Consider the following 20,308-nt stretch of genomic DNA (forward strand, 5'->3'; position numbering starts at 1 on the left):
GGTGTGTTTTGATTATTTGAGTGTGTGTTTTTCAGTGTTGGTATGTGTGTGTGTGTGTGCCTTGCAGGTATGTGAGCTGACACATAAATATGTATTCAGATATGTGACTCTGTTTCTTTCTGTATTTCAGAGAAGCGCCACGGCTCCCCCGTCCCCTCCAGGAGCCCCCTGGTGCCCATGAAGCCCAAGACGCCCGCAGTGGCCCCCGCTGTGGCTCCCAGTCCTGGGGACACACTGGCCTTCAGGGTCCCTAAAGATTACCCTCACTCCCGGTTCAGCAAGGCGCCACTTGCTGTCTACCCACCAAAGGGGGCACGGAACAAGACATGGTGGGTACATACTTTTTTTTTGTTGTTGTTGTCGGAGTGTGCTGCATACTGCTTTTGCTGCTCCCAGAACAATTATGTACATACAATGACACGAAAATCCTCTTCCTTCCTTCATCTCTCCAGCGTATCACTTCCAGTCGTAAGCCTGGAGAAGATGCCCTGCCTCAGCCGAGCAGACTCGGCGTCACACGTCCGCCTCACTTCCTCCTCCTCCTCTTCCTCCCCCTCTGCCTCCTCCCTCAAACCCCCGTCCCTCACTCCCCCGGCCTCCCAGCGTTCCGGCGAAAAGCTAATGAACGGTCGAGGCACCGGCGGGCCGTCCACACCGCGCTCCACCGCGTCTCCATCCTCGCTGGACGGGCGGCCCAGTCCGGCACGCTCTCCGCTGGACAGACGGCCGGCATCTACACCTTCTCCCTCCCCGCTGGACCGAAAACCCTCCCCGTCGCCTTCGCCCTCTCAGCGGTCTGGAGCTCTGCCGTCGTCGTCGTCGTCGTTGTCGCCTTTGGAGAAGAAGCAGCAAAACGGAACTAAGGCTGCCTCCAGGTCGCACAAAAGACTCTCAGGTCAGTCATAAGAGATGTCCATTTACTGTCCTGGAGTTAGTTTGGGATCTTCATCTTTCCATCAACCTACAGATCACAAAACTGATTGTATAACTTTTAGCCAACTGAAATTCCTGTGCTTGAAGAGTTAAATATTTCTTTCTTCGCTCCTTAAATTACTCTCTTAAGCTTTACATAAGAATTCCTATGTTTATTCATGCATACACTCTCACAAGCTCACACACTCACTATTTCTTATCTCAGTATCCTTTGGAGAGCTTCCAGGCTGAATGTTTGGCTGCAGACAAGACAGTGGTGGGGTTAGACTGTGTGTTTTGGAAAGGCAAAGACTCCTCCCTATAGTTTTAACAGCATTCTCTCTCGCTCTCTCTCTCTCTCTCTTACTTACTCTGTTGTTTTCTCTAGCCCTTCTTCCTCATTCTAACTTCCAAACACTCAATTGTTTGTTTTTTCCTTTTTAAATTAACATTGAGGCGCACAAGGAAACCGAATGCTAATCTCTTAAGTAAGAGAGGTGAAAAAAAAAGATTTGTGATAGATGCTTCAGGGTCTGGTTGTTGGTATCATATCTCTATCTTCCATCTTTCCTGTCATTCCACTCCTCATTTTTCTCTTCTTTTTCTTTGTTTGTGCTGAGTCTTGCTGCGCTCCAAGCCACTGATTGACACCCTCTAATTCAGTAGCTCCCGCTGCCAAAAAGCTGCTTGTCTTTAAGAGAGATTTTCCCCACCTCCTGCGTCTCTATATTTCTTCACCCTCTCACACTCCACCTCCTGCCTCGACCTCCTTGTTTCTCTCTCACACACTCATACTCTGTCCTAATTTTCTCCCCCCCCCCCCCCCTACACTCCTGTCTCCCGTTTCACTCTGGCTTTCTCTCTCTATTCATCATCGTCTTATTTATTCACTCATCTTGTACTTCTGCTTCCTGTGTTGTTCGGTTTCCTTTTCTCATCTGTGTCTTTCTTCAGTCTGCAGTCAACCGCCTCATCTTTCTACCTCTCTCAACTTCCTTTTTTACGTTCGTGTGAACTTGAAATTGAGCACATGAGTTTGTTTATGTCTAAGCGCATGTTCATTGCTGTCGTACGTTTGCATGTTTCTGTCCGTCTGCATCCATTGAAGCTGTCACATACTGCAAACCCAAAAAGATTACAGGGATTATAGCAAAGGCCAGCACTAGATTACAGCCCTCTGACAGTAACACTGTTTAAGATGACCTGCTGACTGGAGGTTGTTGTTGGCCGTCTAGTTTGCGTGGAGCAATGAAGGTGGTGGTGCTTTTGCTATTAGTATCAGCATAGAAAAGTCACAAAAGTTTGGTTTGAAAGGTCTCCATGACTCAAGATATTTTCAACATTCAACAGTTGACACAGGATGTAGAAAATGCAAGCACTACATGATTGAAAATCATTATTATTTTTGGCATCTAAAATTAAATGTTTTTTACACCTTAGTACTTATTTTTGTACTGCTGTATTGCAGTAGATGCAGCTTTATAAATGAGTGCATTATGGAAAGCAACAAGAACAATCACACAATTTTTGAACACAGGTCTGGTGCAACCATATTGTATTCAAGTTTTTTTGAAAGAGAAACATCCAGATGAAAGGTAAAGGTCATTAGCTAAACTGAATCTTGTGAACATAGTTCCTGGATCACATTTGACCTACCATACTTACCACAGCAGACATCATTTTACTCTTGTATTGTTGTTCTATCCACTCTTGTTGCTGCTTTAATGAACAAAGCTCTGTTTGACAGTGTTGTTGCCACCCATCATGCAAGCTATTAAATGTGTGATTTAAATTGTTATCACATCAAAAACTGAAAATAGGAACCAGGTTTTTTGAAAAAAGTATATTTCTCTTTAACTGGTTATCATTTCAGCACTTGTGAGAAACCAGCAGACTAATTATCATCTGCTTGTTTTATTTGCTGTTTACTTACTTTGAAGATGTTTTAATTGGTGAAATGGTGACTGAACCTTTTAAGTCCCTGAAAAACTGTGCTTTAAATCTTCAGTTTTTCTCTATAACATTAAATATTCAAGAATTTAACATTTAAAAAAATCTTCATTAAGACTGTGTGAATGTGGTTTGATCATATTTGATTTACAATGACCAAACGACCCCCACCAGCTGTAAACACATTCTGATTCAAATGTTGCTGAATCCTGATTGGTCCGTGGAAGTATTCAACATCACCTTCTTCCAACTGAGCCCCGCCGCCTTTTTAAACCAGTGAGAAGATAGCAGAGAAAAAAAAACAAACTCACAAATCTCTCTTGTGAAATAACCAAACTTTGGCAGAAAATATCGTGCACATGTCAGATCCCATTACTCATAATACAGAAATGATTGAGAAAGTAAGTTTTCAGAGTCTTGAAGAATGTTCGTCCGCTACTTCCAACACCTGAGTATTTTTCTCACGTATAACATTCTTACCGTACAAAGAGGCTTTTTTACTTTGGCTGCCACCCGCCACTGTCTTTTAAAGTTAATGGTTATCTTTCATCTTCAAGTGTATTTTCTCTTCAGATTTGACTCTTTAAAGCAGGAGAGAGTTTCCTGGGCTGTCAGTCACTGTTGACTCTTGCCAAGCTGCCAGTATCTCCTGTCTGGAGTGATTTGTCACAGCGTGAGAGATCTGTACAATTTATCCATTTGAAACTGGAAGCATTACTAATAATGTCACACAGAACAGCACTATTAGACTGCGTTAGCGTTAGACCACGACTGAATGACTGAAAGAACAAAGGAATATGTGAAGAGATAAATGTCAGTGAATGAACAGCTGCCTCAAAAGGAGACAAATTAATGCACTCGTGGCATTGTGAGGCTCCCACTCCCATCAAATGTGATTTCATACTGAAAACAGGGAAAGAAGAAATTACCAAATGATAGTCTTTCAGTACCAGACTTGTGTGTGTGTGTGTGTGTGTCCATGTTTTACAGGGAGGGTGTTTGATCCAAACAAGCACTGTGGAGTCCAGGACCCAGAGACTAAACGACCTTGCACACGGTCTCTCACCTGCAAGGTAACGCACGCAAATACACTATCACGCACGCTCTCAGAAGAAGAAGACAGAACTCACCACCTTTGTGTAGTTTGTGAGGAGACAATAATAGCTTCCTAGTTGTGTCATGACTCTCCTTCCTGCTTCCTGTGTAAGATCGTCTGACCCGGAAATCAGCTTTGTTTGTTTAGTAATAATAATTGAAGGGTGCACTGATGTCACTATCGCAGGACTCCAGCTACAGCTGTGACTCTTGTCTGCCTCTGTGATATCTCTGCCCTGCCCATTTTTCAGTTAATGCTGGGTAGCAGTGCTGAAGCATTACTGGGCCTACACTTCCCTTGATGCGGTAATTATAGATGTTGGATGAGGCCACAACATCTTTCAGCAGTAATAGTCCGTTTTACTGTCCTTACCTCCAGCAAGCTTTACTAATCACTTCAAACTGGTTATTAAGCAATTAAGGATGTATCAAGCTAATGTGTTGATTTTTATTTATTTTATTTTTTTAGAAGTGGATGGTGATAAAAATCATTTAACTCTCTACCATGTATTCATTAAAAACAATGAAAACAATTTAACCTTAATTTATACCGTCCCAATGAGATCCACAATTTTAAGACAAGGACTGGGCCCTGTTTCCTAAAAGCATCTTACGGTTTAGCTCTCCTGGCAATCAGTTTTCACATCTTCGTTTTTCTTTTTATCTATGTTATTTTCTACATGCAGGAGAGCTAATACAGAAATGACATTTACAACAGGTGACCTGCATATTCATGAAACTCTCAGGAGCGATCACTGCTTGATTTTACGTTGAACATATGCTTCATAGTGACATCTGCTTCGAACAGCTGCTAAATCGATTTAAAGGTTAGTTTCGTAAACCGACTTCCACCCAGTAACATAAATGACAAAAAGTATCGAGCTACAATCTGGAGACAGTTAACTACACATTTAGCTGTTTTCATACTTAACAATTCGAAAGGGACGCTTTGTGATTCATTTTGAATACGGCACAGCTCAAGGTCGGAAATTAACTGGGGCTCGGGGCAAAATGCCCCTAAAAGAATGTAAAATTGCCCTTGGGATTGGGATCGCAGGGTCTTTTTTAATTGCCCTCGTAAAATAAACAGTTAAACAAAGACTTAATGCTTTTTGCAAAGCGTGTCTGGATTTTGCTCTGTATTCAAAGTGCAACTCAGATGTCTGGGACAGCTAGGCTTCCATACCTGCTCTCCTCGCAAAACGCTGGAGCGTTTTGCGAGGCAGCCACGACAACTACTAATGGTAACGTTGCCAACATGGAGCATTTTTTAATTCACAAACCTGTCGCACTTTCAGCTGAGTCACTATCAGTTGGAAATGAAAGTAGGTTAGAAATCTGGACAGCCACTGACCCTCTCCCTGTCTGGCCTGTGCCTAAAAAATCTACTGAAGCTGTCACAGTGCATGTTATTTTAAACCATAGAGTGCCGTACCTAACATGACAGCAATGTTGAGATGTTCAACTGTGACATTGTTACATAACGTCACGTTTATTGTTCATACTTAAATAAAATATGCATTAAATGGGTAAAAATACTCACACAGTTATAATCTGTAACTGGGATTATAACTCATGTTCTTGCATTATAAGCTCGGCTATTGGTTTGTTATGCAACATAGAACTAAGGTATTTCCCATAATTTTCAAAAATTGCCCTGGAAATGATCCAAAATGCTCCCAAAACATGTTTCATGAGGGCAAAAAAAGCCCTAGTAAAAAAGAGTTAATTTCCTACTCTGGCACCTCTTATAAACTGTTAAATATAGCTCTTAACAGAATGCACATGCATTTACTCTAAAGTGCTGCTTTGGGTGTAAAAATGTAATTGTTCATAGAAATACTCTTACAACTCATAACTTCTAGGGAAGATTGTTATCATTTAGTATCTTGACAAGTTGCAGCCAACATGGGCAAAATTACAAAATGTTGCAGAAATTATTTCAGGCAAACAGCGGCTCACATTTGTGCATGTTTTCTCCTGCTGTCAGTGTGAGTGTCTGCTGTAGATTCTCATATCAGGACATGAAGACAAAGTACTGGCATTGGCCTTTTTTTGCTTCAGCTTTTAAGGGGAACTCTAGTGATTTAGTATTATACTTGCATAAAATTGGGGGGGGAAAAAATTCGACTGGTCCTCCATTAGATCCTCCATGCCTGGTAAATACTCATTTAATACTTATATACTCATACTTTAAAACTCCACATGTCCAGTTTGTAATTCAGGATTTCTGTTTATCCAAGATAACCCTGGTGACATCACTGTGACATCATCAGGGTTATTTTCTCAGCTCCCTCCAGAGTCACAAAGATATTATACCACTGTTTTCACAGGGTGGTTAGTACTCTCATTCACCCCAACATTACAACTAAACTGAACTTCTTGTGTAAAACTGGTGGAGTGCCCGTTTCAATTGTTGACACTCTTATTCAGCAGTCAGGATGTGTGTTCATGATCAGGATGTAAGATGCACATCTCAGGCCCTTAAAGCATTTGAAGAGGCCGTCACCCTCAATATGACCTTTGAATGAGTACAGGAAACTCTTTCCATAGGCTATTTTAACCTGTTTAAACTAGCAATTCAGCAGCCTCAGATTGACATTTTTTAAAAAACGATTGGAAAACCAAATGTTTGACAGCTGGTTACCTTCCAAAGTAGTTGGAAGGGTAGACAAGCTTACCATGCACAGGCAATATTTACCCGCGTTAGTCTGGTGTGACGTGGGCAGCAGCATGGTGCAGTGATTATGGAAACTTTCCTGAAACCACAAAGCCATGATTTAAGCCCCCGAGACTCCAACCATCGGCCCTGCTGAAGCATGTTTGAGCTACACTCTGAATTCTTCACAGATCAATACTTTCATTAGCAAAGTCTCTCTGGAAATAACCTAATATCTCTTGACACTCAGTGCTTATTATCCCACAAAAAGGCAAGGATGAGATAGCAATTAACTTTTTTTTTCCCCCCGCGTTTCTTGCCGCAGACTCACTCCTTAGCCCACCGCCGAGCCGTCCCCGGCCGAAGGAAACATTTCGACATCCTCCTGGCCGAACACAAGGGGAGGGCGAAGGAGAAGGAGGGAGCAAAGGAGAAGGAGAAAGACAGGGAGGGAGTGCAAGGAGGGAAAGAAGGCGGCGGCCAGAGCATCGCATCACAGGAAACCACATGTCCCAGCAAGCCTCACTGCCCCAACGGTCGACCCTTGTCCTCACTGAAGCTACGGCTTGCTAATGCGCACATACCCAGGTAGGACTCACACACACACACACACACACACACTGTATTAACTATGCATGTCAGTTCAAGTCCACAATTCAAAATTATCCAAAACCTACGAGTCAGATGTTTTGCCTTTTTTAAATTACTACAGTAGATAGTTTTCCTAACTGATTTTGTATTTTAAGTATTCAGTTTCTTTATGTAAGTTGACTATTTAAAGTTTAATCTGTACTTCTAAGGACTTCTAATTCGTCACAATTTACATTTATTTTGGATAATTTAGCATTTTTTCATACACAATAATTTAAGCATTTAAAATTTGAGCAGTCATTTTTCTTTACTTTTACTTAAATATGAATTCTGCAGACTTTTCAAATCTGTACTGGACCCAGACAGATACATGTTAAAAATCTTTGTCTGTTCATGTTTTTCCCACCAGGGGATGCTGTAAACAAGAGTGCAAGGAGTGACAAACAGAAGTAGACATGATAGTAAAAGGATGGCAAGTCTGCCCTTGAGAAAGAATGAGAAACTCATTTCCTCTTCCTATTTGGAAGATGATCCTCTGTTTGAAGAAGGGAGTTATTTGGGGCTTTGCCTCTGTGGCAAACATTAAGCAAACATTGATTGCAGTGTGAGCACAGATATGACATAAGCTTTTGTGTTCACAAAGTTTTCTGTGATTCTCACACTTTCTTCCTGTTGCCCTTTTTATTTTTTTTTTGCTTCTTTCTCTCAATCTTTTTTATTTGTTTCCTCTCACATTCTTTTATCTTGTCTCTATCACATTTCTATTTCCTCCTATCACTTCTTTGTCTTTCACACTTTCTCTATCTGCTCACCTCTCTCTTTCCTTCTCTGCGTCTTCATATTTCTGTACAAACGTTTCTTATATTCTCTCCCTTCCTCCTCTTCTCCTCATTATTTTTGGTTTCTCTTTCTCTCCACGTTCTTATGTCTGTCTCATCTATTCTCTGCGATTTCACTCTCTTCTGTTCACCCTGATGTATTTTTTAACACATCCACTCCAGGGTTCCAGGCTCCACCACCTCCACCTCCAGTCCTCTGACTCCAGCACCAGCGCCTGCCACAGCCCCAGCCCCAAACCCAGAGCCATCTCCCCACATCTGGGTGACGGCGGCGGGAGATGGTGGTCGGCTTTCCAGTGACGAGGGAGACGCAGAGACTGCAGAGGACACGGACAGACCTGGCTTTCACTACTCCAGTCACCACCCACAGCCTTTAGGGGTAAATAGTATGACTAACGTTGCACTTGAAGGCATTTTAGCAGTTCATAACCCTGGGAGACCAGTTTGAGCCAATATAATAAAATCTCTGCTGTATCCCTCAGTGTCTGCTTTTATATGCCATATAGAGCCTTTTGTTGTTGTTCAGCCTTAGCTGTAGGTCTTTTCTATTGTTTTCAGTGCAAAAAAGAGGTTGTGTGTAAGTTTGATTTCAGAATCACAATAGTTCAACATGTAGGGGAATGCATTTATTTGCTTTCTTGCCTTTCTTGTTACATGAGGAGATTGATGCTACTCTGATATGTTAACTTTAAAGATGAAGCTACAGCCAGGAGATGGTTAGCTGAGCTTAGCTTAGCATGAAGACTGGAAGAAAGGGAAACAGCTAGCCTGGCTCTGTCCAAAGTGAAAAAACACCTCTAAAGCTCAGTTGCTAACACACAGTATATTGATAGTTTAAATCCATGTAAAACCGAAGTGTAAAAACGACAAGTTGTTGTTTTATAGGAGATCATGTGCCAGACTGTATTTCGTGCCAGGAGCACTAACTTCCTGAAGCTTTGTCGTTGCTGTGAGGTTGCCAGGCAAGCAGCAGAGACTCCAAATAAGCCAAACCTTGTCTTTAAGAACGGCAAACAAGTGCTCACGATATAATTAAAATAGATGGACACTTGTTTTGTATATAAACAGCTAAGGCAACTATGTTTAAATTTTCATTGCTGTGCTTTCTGCAGTTAAAAGCCTTTCTTGCCAAACTTCTTTCAGCAAGAACTGAACACCTCACCGTACAGTTTCAGCTTCTGTCTGAAACCATTGGGCTGATGGAAAAGATGTTTTTGTTCAGAGTCTGTTAAGACCGAAAAAGTTAGCACAGGAAGGATGTATGACTCGATTTCCTGTCTAATTAAACTGTTCATTATATATACTGCATTTATTGCCATTATGCCACCGAAAATCAGAGTGAACTGCCCACTCACGGTGGATAAGCATATTTCCTCTTCAAATCTAAAAATAAGCATTGATTAGTAATATTAAGCTCGATTTGGAGTTGGTTGGGGTTTTTTTATTTCGCCATGCCTCATCTTGCATTCCTCTCACTTTCACCCTTCTTTCTCCCTCCAGTTTTGCGTATTCAGCAGCAGGCTCATGGGGCGGGGCCACTATGTGTTCGACAGGCGATGGGACAGGATGAGGCTGGCGCTCCAGAGCATGGTGGAGAAGCACCTCAACGCACAGATGTGGAGGTGAGTATGTGCATTTGTGTCTTGGAATAGAACTGTTTCACATAAAAATCAATGTGTGAAAATGATACAAGTACCAAAAAAAATGTTTGAATTGGAAACAATTAAACTATCCTCTCCTTGTTGTTCCAGGAAGGTGCCGTTGGCCGCTGAGAGCCTCCTCTCCCTCCCCTCCTCTGGTACCTCCTCCATCACTTCACAACACCCTTCCTCTCCCACCTCCATCACTTCCCCTCTCCTCACCTCCCCCTCCAACACCTTCTCCTACACTGCCACTTTTCCTCAGTCCGCATCCAAGGCTGGGGTGTTCAGTATCCGAGATGCCCAGCAATCCCTCGCCCCGGTTTCCACGCCAGGAAAAGCCCGTAACGGCACGCATAAAGCCAGCCGACCATCCAAAGAGATAGAGGGCTCTGTAGCGGGCTCTAAGAAGAGAAAAAACCCTTCCTCCTCCTCCTTTTCTTTTTCTTGCTCCCCGTTTCCGCCTGTGGATAATCACAAGAGGAACGGCAGCAGCTATCATCCGACATTACAAGGTTCAGGGGGGGCAGCTGCCACTCCAGCCAGGAAAAAGGGACTTGGCCGTGGGGGAAGCGGACGTGGAGGGAGCGGGCTTTGGAGTAGGGGCGAGGACTGGTTATCTAGAGCTGATGGATCTCAAAGCCACAACTTGCAGAACAGGTGAGTCCAGGGCTGCAGAGCTCATGCTCATGTCTGGAAAGTTAAGAAAATATCTGAAAATTCATTTGAACAACCACAGATCTTTCATCATTATTGTATCTTTGAGAAGATCCTGAAAGAAGAACTTGTTAGAAGTCTATTCCAAGAGCATCAGTTAAATGTGTTCAAGATAATGGTGTCAAATAAAAAGCTTATTTAATTCATATTATCTTTATTGACATTTTGATTGTAGCCAGGGCTACAAAAGGCACTGTACAAGCTCAGCTCAACACATGACATAGAATGTAGGCAAAACACATCAGAGCATGATTGATTAAAAGTAGAGCATTGTGTAAACAGAGTGCCTGCAGTGCAAACGCTGTGATGACAGGTGTTTGGCTTTCTTCTAAAATACACAGCACTATAAAATGTGTTGTGATGATTTTATACCAGGCCAAATAGATCCCGCTGTACAGTGAGGGTTCAACTAGAGTGTATTATATATCACACTTCTTGTCCTCTCCAGCCGCGATCTTGGCACCACCAGTATATCCCACTCACCCAACAGAGAGCTGTCCTCCGCCCCCCATCAGTCACTGGCTCCCCCATCCGGACCCCTGGCTTATGGAGGAAAAGCAGAGGGGAGGAAGAGGAGGAGCCCCAGCTCTTACAGAGGCAAGGCCAGCAAGCTTAGCAGGCCGGGCGGACTGAAGAGCCTCTTCGGGAAAGGGAACGACAGCGGGGGGATACTGGCCTCCGCGCCTGAGTCCCCGAGACAGGTAGGTGCAGGCTGTGTCTCTTCATTATCCAGTACTCTGATTGGTGTGCTCAGTTCTAAATCATCAAACCAGCCTTATAGTTAACTGAAAGTCCATCACCTGCTGTTAAAGGATCAGTGTGTAAGATTTTGGGGGGATCTACTGGCAGAAATGGAATATAATATTTATTTAAGTATGTTTTAATTAGTGTATAATCACCTGAAAATAAGAATCATTGTGTTTTCGTTAGCTTAGAATGAGCCCTTTATATCTACATAGGGAGCAGGTCCTTGTCCATGTAGCCCGCCATGTTGCACCGCCATGTTTCTACAGTAGCCCAGAATGGACAAACCACACCGGCTCGAGAGAGGGCAAGTTTCACAGCCACCGTAGGTTCTCCTACATGCTTGGAAGGGGAAAGTGAGGGTATTCAGCTGGTTGTACAACCTCAGTGCTAGATGCCACTACATCCTACACACTGGTCCTTTAACTATGGTATATAGCCTATTGTACTGATAACTGATATTTCAGTCTGACAACAAAATCCTAACTCAAGGTCTTCTTATTAGCTTTTCTTGCAGCTTTCAACCACAAGAATGAAACTCTGGCAATGTGATAACAGGTGGTTCTTGAACAGAGACAAGGGTTATGTTATCCTCCTACATAGGACCACCTGTTATCACATGAACTAACTTTTGTCATATGATAATAGTTGAACCATCCCCATGACAGCTGAACACTTCATCCACTGATGAAGACCATGACATGTGGTTGAAAGTGCCAGAAAAAGCTATTAAATGTAAACGTTTTTTAATCAAACTACTATTTCCAAGGTCAAGAATGAACTTTTCTCAGGTAAATGTCTGTAGGAGTGTTTATTGCTGAAACTACAAGAGCAAGCACTTGTAAACTCTCAGCAGTCTCTGTTAGGGTTGCAACTGATTATTTTCATCATTGATTAATCTGCCAGTTATTTTCTCGATGAATCATTTGGCCAATGAAATGTCAAAATCACTGTTATAATTTCCCACAGTTAAATGTGATGTCTTCAGAAGTCTTGTTTTGCCCAACTCACAGCTGAAAACCCAAAGATACCAGTTTACTATCATGTATGACAAAAAAAGCATTAAATTATCACGTGAGGAGCTGAAACCAGCAAATCTGCATTTTCTGTCAATCGATTAATTGAGTCATCGTTGCAGCTCTAGTCTCTTATAATCACAGAGCTGCTGAAGAAATAACACTCTGTTTTTGTCAGTTTTCTCAGGAAACCATTTGTATTATTCTGTTACTGAGATTTAGAAAATAAAAAGGCAAAGTTAACTGGAACATGAACTAATCCATCACTGCTATTAAAAAAATCATATGAATTAGGGCTGTCATTTAAAAAAAAAAAAAAAAGCTTGAATGAAGTCACATGTCACACATTTGTTCTAATTCATTTGAAAGCAACCCACATAGCTTAATCTTAAACTCACCTGGATGACAAGCTAACAGACGACCCCTAAGATTTGTTGCATTTTATTAAGTCGCCAAACAGCTTTAACTTTGTTCAAGATTTTTGGCATCTCTCCTGTACAATCTAAAATGCCTCCATTCATTTCCTCTCAGGTGATTTGCTGTGCAGGAAGCCTCACTAGTTTCCTTCATTTTGTAATGGGCAGAACAAAAAACAGTCTAATTTACTAATAGGGCAAAAAGGCCTTCAATAGATTACAATGACAGTGCATTTTACAAACATCCCCTACTGCATTTATACACAACAAATCATTACAGAAACATTCAAAAGATAATAATAATTAGATAATAATCTACTTTTGAATAAAAGGTGTGAAAAGGCAGTTTATGTTCAAATCTTGAAATAAGTATAAAGGGTAAAGAGCAGTAAAGTATCTTTTCTGAAACTACTAAAAAAAAAAAAAAATCTCACAGACATCAAAGCAATCATGAATGGAAGCAAAAAACAAAACGTTTCCGTGTTCCTCTCCCCGCAGGCCAAGTTGCATCACTGACAGAATGTTGGGCAGCTGTGCGGGCCACCACCGTTTGTGACCTTTGACCTCACCACTTCTTCCACTGACAGCACCAATCAGACTGCTTCATCTCGGCGATGTCACCCCTATTTACCCAGTGACAGTTCGGTCAGACAGTTCCTGCTGAGACATCGGGGGCTCTGGGGTCTTTTGGCCACATTTTGGACCGGCAGTTACTTACGCTCTCCACCCCTGATTACGGATGGTTTTGATGGAAATCTGCTGCGTGTCACGGTTGCGGTCGTGGTCTTTTCAGAACAAGACAGTGGAATCCAAAAACTTCTCCTCTGAAAAGGGAATTTGCCTCAAGTTTGCAAAGTTTTTCAAGGCATTGTTAATCATACCACCACAGTACAATTTTGGGGAGACTTATTTTTAACAGTTGGAGTTTAATTCCGGTCAGCTGACAAGGAAAAAGTCTGATTGTTTTTGGAAGTTAGATGGTTGAAGGACCTACTGACACGACTACTGTAGGACTCAGACTACCCCTATTCCTGTCTTTCTCTCGATTTTAGCTTTTCCTCTTCCTCGGTTATGGAAGAGACAGCAGCAGCTTTGGTTGGGTTTTATCCAGCTTTTTCCCCTCTCTTTCCACCTACTCCTTTCTCTTTGTTCCTCTCACTCTTTTCTTTACCCCTTTTTTTTATATCAAACAACTTTATCTTTTACCTATCCATCCCTTTGTGTGTACCCAGCATGCCTGTGTTCAAAGTGCACTTACTGCCCTTGCCTCCCCTTACTCCCGTCTCCGCTGACTCCAGAGCAGTTTCCAGCAGTGCCACACACACAAGGACCTGTCTGCACAAGGGAAGAAAAAAAAACAAAAACTTCTGTGTTACCAACGACGCCGCTCAATGCATTTTATTTCAATATAGGAAGAAATCCGATTCTTATTTGAAGATTTTTTTTTTGTTTTTGTTTTTTTTTTTCCTCTGCGTTCTGGTTTAAATGTTGCAAGAAACACAAACTCCTGTCTGTGTGTCAGGACTTGCATCCAAAATGGAATTATTACTACGGTGTTGGATGTGTTTTTGTATAATAATTTATCATTCTTAAATTTTTTTTTTTTTCTAATTGACCATTAAGGTTTGAGACTTTTTGAGCAAAAAAATAATTTCTATGGCATTTTGAAGAAATGTTGAAAGTATTATGATGTTGAAAATTTGTACATATCTGTTATTATTTTTGTATTTATTAATAATTGTCCCCATTTACTAAATATGAGCTAAAGAGGGAGTGTTTTTGCCCTGCTACCTTGGTCTGTGTTTAATAGTGTTGATGAGATTGGCCTGGTTTCTCAAAACCTTCAAGAATTTGTTCATTAGCGTGTTTTTAAATTAATACTCACACTGTTTATCATTTTGATTATTCCAGATAACAACAGCTAGTGGGCACTTCTAAAAGAAATATTTTATTCAGTTTAGTTAATTCTAGCTAATTATGTTGAGAAAAAACCACCTCAACATACACACGTTCGCTTTTAACCACCACTCACACGCTGTTTCCCGATTCCATAAGCTACTGATTATGTATACTATATACTAATCATTACGGTATACAGTTTTTTTGCTGTTGGCATACAAGACATCAACATACTTTACTATTTTAACTGTATTTAAAGAGGAAATGATACAATGCATGTGTTAACATGTCAATAAAACTGTCACTTTCTACTTCACAAAAAGAAAGTGTTTTCACCAAAGATCTAATACTTTGGATAAAAGATTTTTCTTTTTCTTTTGGTTTCCAAAACCTCTCTGAATCTTTTTGCACCAGCTCTTTCATTTCCTCTGTGCTTAGTGTTCTGTGACAATTGTGTCACGTCCACAGCACACTCAGAAATACATTTTTTAGTACGCTTGCTGACTTTTTTGAGCCTACTTAATTTAGTCACTTTTCCAGTGTGAATACACTACACACTCAAAACCTGCTTAGAACTAGTATTTAGTATGGAATCGGGACAGCAGGCATGTGAGGTCATGTGATGACAACATTGTCATTTGTCAACTCATGACGTAAGTATTTCAGTCATGTGATAACGGGTGGTTTTATGTGGGGGTTTCTTTTTTGTCAAACCATTATTTCATTGTTGGGTCAAGAAAGAACCTAAAAGCCTATTTTGTATTTTGAAGTGTTTCCTTCCATTAACCCTGCATAGCCAACATCACATTGTCAGTATGCACTATTGTTCTATCTTTACACCAGGAGCGTGGAGGTTCCCCTCATCACAGAAGCTCTGTGGTTGATCAGGATACAACCAATGAGAAAAGACCCCAAACTTATTTATCCCTTTCAATCAGTCCAAATATATCAAGATATTTAATATACATGTGACCATGTAAAAATATGATTTAGGTATCTAAGTAGGTCATGCTGTGAGCCTAAAAACTGTCAAGACTTAATCATTTTTAGATCTTGTCTGACTCAGTGGACAGTATTTCTCATAGGTACAGGCCCCGTCGCACACTGTGTGTCTGACACAAGCTAATGGACAAAAAGTAGATTTTGTGACACCAGGCCCTGGTGAGTGTTTTCATATAAAGGGCCCCACATTCCTGTTTAACTGTGGTTCCGGCCTTTTTCATACTTCTTCCAATGTTTGAAACTAAAGCTATATTTTGAAACTGCCTTTATCTTCCAAGACCAGTGTATTGATTCATGCTTGGTTGCTCTGTTGTGTAAAATCAGACCAGGATCAAAATGCTTTCACTTACTTCTCAGCTGGACTCAGAAAGCCACCGGTTAAAATCCAGTGTTGCATTACAATGGATAAGACCTTGTTCTCAGCAGTTATTTAAAATTCTTTGGTACCATTTCTTCTTCTATGGCAATAGTTCACTGTGATGTAAAAGCAGAATACTCATTCCTGTGAGCCTGTGATGTCTTTAAATATTTATAGATTTATACATACACCATCAGGTGAAAGTGCTGATTGAACAGACAACATGAGTTTTGTTTTTTGGGTGTAGGTTTGGGTATGGATGGTAGGGACATGCCCCTGCCAATATTTTTATCTATCTTAAACAATCGAGCTGCTTTAACTCCACATAATGTTAATGGTAAGATCTCTGCAGAGTTGCCAGGTTTGTGTGATTTTCTGCAAAAAAGGGCACTATTATGATAAAGAGTGAAAGAGCAGGATATGGGGGATACTCAACCTGATGATCTGGCAACCCTCAACTTCAAGCTGTACACATTGTTGACTTGTAGCAGCCTGACAGCAGCAGCAGCAGTAGGGGAAGCGGTTAGTATTTATAGTTTAAACGTTCCAAACGTCACAGAATTGTAAACAAGGTTAGGTGTCGTTAGCTAATTTGTGAATGTTGCTCAGACATGCTGTTTAATTAAACAACTTTATTACTGCTGGTGAAAATTCCTCCCAAAAGCAAATTAAGACATCTGGTCCTTTTTAAAGAAGAACCGCAGTGTCAGCAACAGCTGAGCTCAGTTAATAACAATCATCTGTAATCAATCCAAACATTAATCATTGAAATTAGTGGGAGAAATATTTACCATTTAATGTAATCAAGTGCAGAGTTATTATTATGTCTTATTAAGACATGGACATTATTTATAAGCTAAATTAGCCACAGCTTGTCCAACTGATCTGTTTGTGACTGTCAGACATCATTTTATTATGAAAATCCTGTCAGCAGTAGCCTGAGCAGCACAGAAACACACAGACAGGTGAGCTGCAGCCTATCAGGTAAGCTCTGATGTCACAGTGAAAGATTTAGCCATAAGTTCAGGGGCTGAATGAAAATAATACAATACCAAATCCACAAACTGAAAGAAGGACAGAATCTCAGGTGAGGTTTGAAAACCTTACAGCAGCGAGTTGCAGAGCAGCACGTTACCTACAGGTTTCTATACATTTACATGTTATTTTTAAATATCAATTTTAGTCTCAGATTTATTGTTAAGTAGTCTATTAATAAAACACAATGTAAAAATCATGATACAAGTCCTGTTTCAGGCAAGTCAGTAAATGCATGTTCAGTAAAGATTTTGCAGAGTCAGGCTCTTTATGTGTGTATGTGTGTGTGCACATGTGTGCAAGTACACATACACAATTATTTTGGCCGTCCAACAAAAAATGTCCCTACCAAAGTTAAAACCAAACCTACGCCCTTGGTTAAAATTCATTATCAAAGCCCCCAAATTTTATGACCAAAGGGACACGTGATTAAACGTAAGTGAAGACATCACATAGGTGCAAGAAATTGCTCTGAAAAGCGTTGGTCATGAAATGTGAGGTGATTTCCTCGGCTTCAAGTGGTGACTCATGAATGTAGTACCTTTAAAAACACCTAAGGAGGTTGATGTGGCTGCCATAATACGTTAAAAAATACCAAATGATAAACCCTTAAAAAGTCCCGCTAAAGTATATGAAAGCATTTTGATTCGCTTGATGGCAGCATAAAGCTGTGAGCGATGCTCCCATCTGGTACTTACCAACTGCTTCAGTGGGAAAAGTTTCAAGGATTTGTTTTTGTTTGTTTGTTTTTTGTCTCAAAAGCATCTACGCACTAACGATGAATGAATTGTACATATTTAGTAGTATTTGTGTTACGCTTTTCCAAGTACTCAAAGTGCTTCCCATGATGACACTTTATTCATCAGTGTGTGAGATCGTCTTAACAGCTCTTACTGTAGATCAGTTTATTGATGCCGGTGTTACACCGTATTCTGTGACCCGTCAAATTCTGTGACCTAAACAGGAATTTCAGCTGTATTTCCACACCAGATGTAGTTATCATACATAAACATTGTATTTAAATAGTGTGACACATTTTCACAGTTGTTAACCAAAACCTGTGAGCCAATATATTCAGATAATATATATGAACATTCTGTTTATACATATTAAACTGTAGCGTATAGGTGTGTGTAGAGCACTAAAAAGCTCACCTATAAATCTTGACGTGTCACAAAATTTGAACCACAGCCATCAAATTCTGTGCTCTTATCCATATAAATACAAAGGGGCTTCATGTTTGCTGACAGCTATCAAATAAAGCATGCCAACAAAGTATTATAAAAACATTTGCAGTGGCAATCCTGCAGAAACTCCTGTTCAGGTCACATTATCTGATGGGTCACAGAATACGGTGTAACACCGGCTTGTTGGTCTTTATTTTTACTGGACATACACATGTGCTCAGTGTACAGTTAACTGTTGGTTTACAGGTTAAAATGTATGGTTAAGGTGGGAATTATGTTCAGGGGACAAGACTTTTTTCTTTTTTTTTTCACGTGTACATTTACAGAGCAAAGTGACGATCTTAGTGCTAAGATGTTTTTGGGGAAATGCCACCCCTGACTTACTGTTTGTAGTATAGGAATGGGAAGTTTCCGTCTGTTGCAGCTAAAATCAAGACATGGATGTTGATTTTCGGAGCAGTTGTATATTGTCTTTGCTGTTAAATTTTAAGGAGGTATTAACAGTTTCTTTTTTAAAACCCTCCCCCCCTTCCTTTTTTGCACTTTGTTATAAAGCCCAGATCTTTAATCAACTTCTATTTATATAAATATTTGAGATAAAAAAAAGTCTATATCTATATATTTGTAAAAGTGTCTCTGGCAACTACAGCAAAAGAAGATGAAGAGTATATTCTTGGTGAGTCGGTAGAAGGCCCTGAAAACCAGCGCGCTGTTGTTTGTTACATCTGATCCAAACCGTGGTGAATGTTGCCTTGTAAGAGTTGGAGTTTATTCAGTCTCACCGCAGTTGGATCAGAAAATGGATTTCCAATCAAAACAACTGAACACTTGCTGTAAAAAAAAAAAAAAAAAAAAAAAAAAAAAAGAAAAAGAAAAAAAAGGTCTTATATCCAAGCTTTTATTAAATGATTGAAAGTGGATGTTGTGTTATTTGTAAATCAGAGGTGCAGCTTTTAAAATTTTGGGAAAGATCCCACTTCTGCTGAATGTTTTCTGTATTTTACCTGTCAGCAGTGCATGTTTTCTGGCTAAACGACTCGTCAACTGTCAATTTGCAGAAGCTTTTTGTGTATTACGTGATATTTCTGTTTTGCCGGAGAAGAGTAAAAATGTCTTCTGTGGCTGTCACTGTTTCACAAAGAAGTTCAATTATATATATTTTTGTAACATTTGTAATATTTTGACACATCTCAGTGCTGTAATTTTACAATGATGCTTCTGTATTTGTCATTTTATGTATCGAGAAAGCTGAACTATACTGAGCCCCGTCTGCTCCCGAGGCAAAATCTGAACCCAATATTTTCACTTCAGCTCAGTTTTAATGTTTTTTTCATTTTTATCCATCACTTATTACCCAGATGATTAAACACTTATCACATAAGTTAGTGAGTTGCACAGTGGTGGATAATAACAACATATATTTACTTGAGTACTGTACTTAAGCACATTTTTAGGTACTTGAATATTTCCATTTCATGCTACTTTCAACTTCTACTCCACTACATTTTTCAGATTAGGATTTTACATAAAAAAAACATATGATAAGCTTGTGGTTCCCAACGTTTTTGCCTTGTGACCCCTGACACAAAAAGAGTGATTGTTTTGGGCCCATTGTCACATGTTTGAGAAAATGTGTACAACTTCTCAGCAGTTTTACCAAAGAGACGTCTCTCTTCTAACCTTCTGATATGGTTTCTAGCTGTTTTAGGACCGAAGACGTCAACTTATTCAATAAATCACAAAAAAACAGCAAATAAACCAATTTTTCCTTCCCTACCTCATTAATCACGACCCCTCAGATTCATCTTGTGATCCTTTGGCGGGAGCCGACCCCTAGGTTGGGAACCACTTGACTAAACTACCAAACTGTATATAAAGTAGTTCAAATTAGCCGTAAAATGCTGCTTTTACATTGATGCATTAGTATTGATCTTTTAGTGTCATATATAACAATGTATTTTTCTGGAGAATGAATACTTTTACTTCTGCTACTTTACTGTAAGTATATTTTGCTGATAAATCTTGAGCAGGAGAGTAAAGGATCGAAAAACTTTTTCCACCACCGGACTTCCCGCACCAGTCAGACCTTTTGAAAACTCTCCGTTTCTACTGATCAAGGTTAGTGGACAACACATATACAGTATATTCATTCCAAGACACCATGTGTAAATATGTGATTAACTTCTATTTTGGTGTATGCCGACCAGATCCTTTTTAAATTTAGAGTAAAGAGCTCTCTTGTACTTTG

General features: G+C 40.3%; 1 protein-coding gene across 2 annotated transcripts in view; it reads left to right on the forward strand.

Annotated features, from left to right (window-relative positions):
* atxn7l1 (ataxin 7-like 1) overlaps positions 1-17,072 on the forward strand; it is a 34,208-nt gene extending 17,136 nt beyond the window's left edge. For both annotated transcript variants that reach the window (XM_042403226.1, XM_042403225.1), the window contains 9 exons: positions 131-329; positions 453-895; positions 3,853-3,935; positions 6,942-7,204; positions 8,209-8,425; positions 9,547-9,668; positions 9,798-10,346; positions 10,852-11,104; positions 13,078-17,072. In XM_042403226.1, the coding sequence (XP_042259160.1) occupies positions 131-329; positions 453-895; positions 3,853-3,935; positions 6,942-7,204; positions 8,209-8,425; positions 9,547-9,668; positions 9,798-10,346; positions 10,852-11,104; positions 13,078-13,095 (2,147 nt within the window). In that variant the 3' untranslated portion in view covers positions 13,096-17,072. The remainder of the gene's footprint in view (positions 1-130; positions 330-452; positions 896-3,852; positions 3,936-6,941; positions 7,205-8,208; positions 8,426-9,546; positions 9,669-9,797; positions 10,347-10,851; positions 11,105-13,077) is intronic.
* Positions 17,073-20,308: the final 3,236 nt, after the last annotated feature.

This window comes from Thunnus maccoyii, chromosome 23 (assembly GCF_910596095.1).
Source record: "Thunnus maccoyii chromosome 23, fThuMac1.1, whole genome shotgun sequence".
In the NCBI taxonomy this organism is placed as follows: Eukaryota; Metazoa; Chordata; class Actinopteri; order Scombriformes; family Scombridae; genus Thunnus; species Thunnus maccoyii.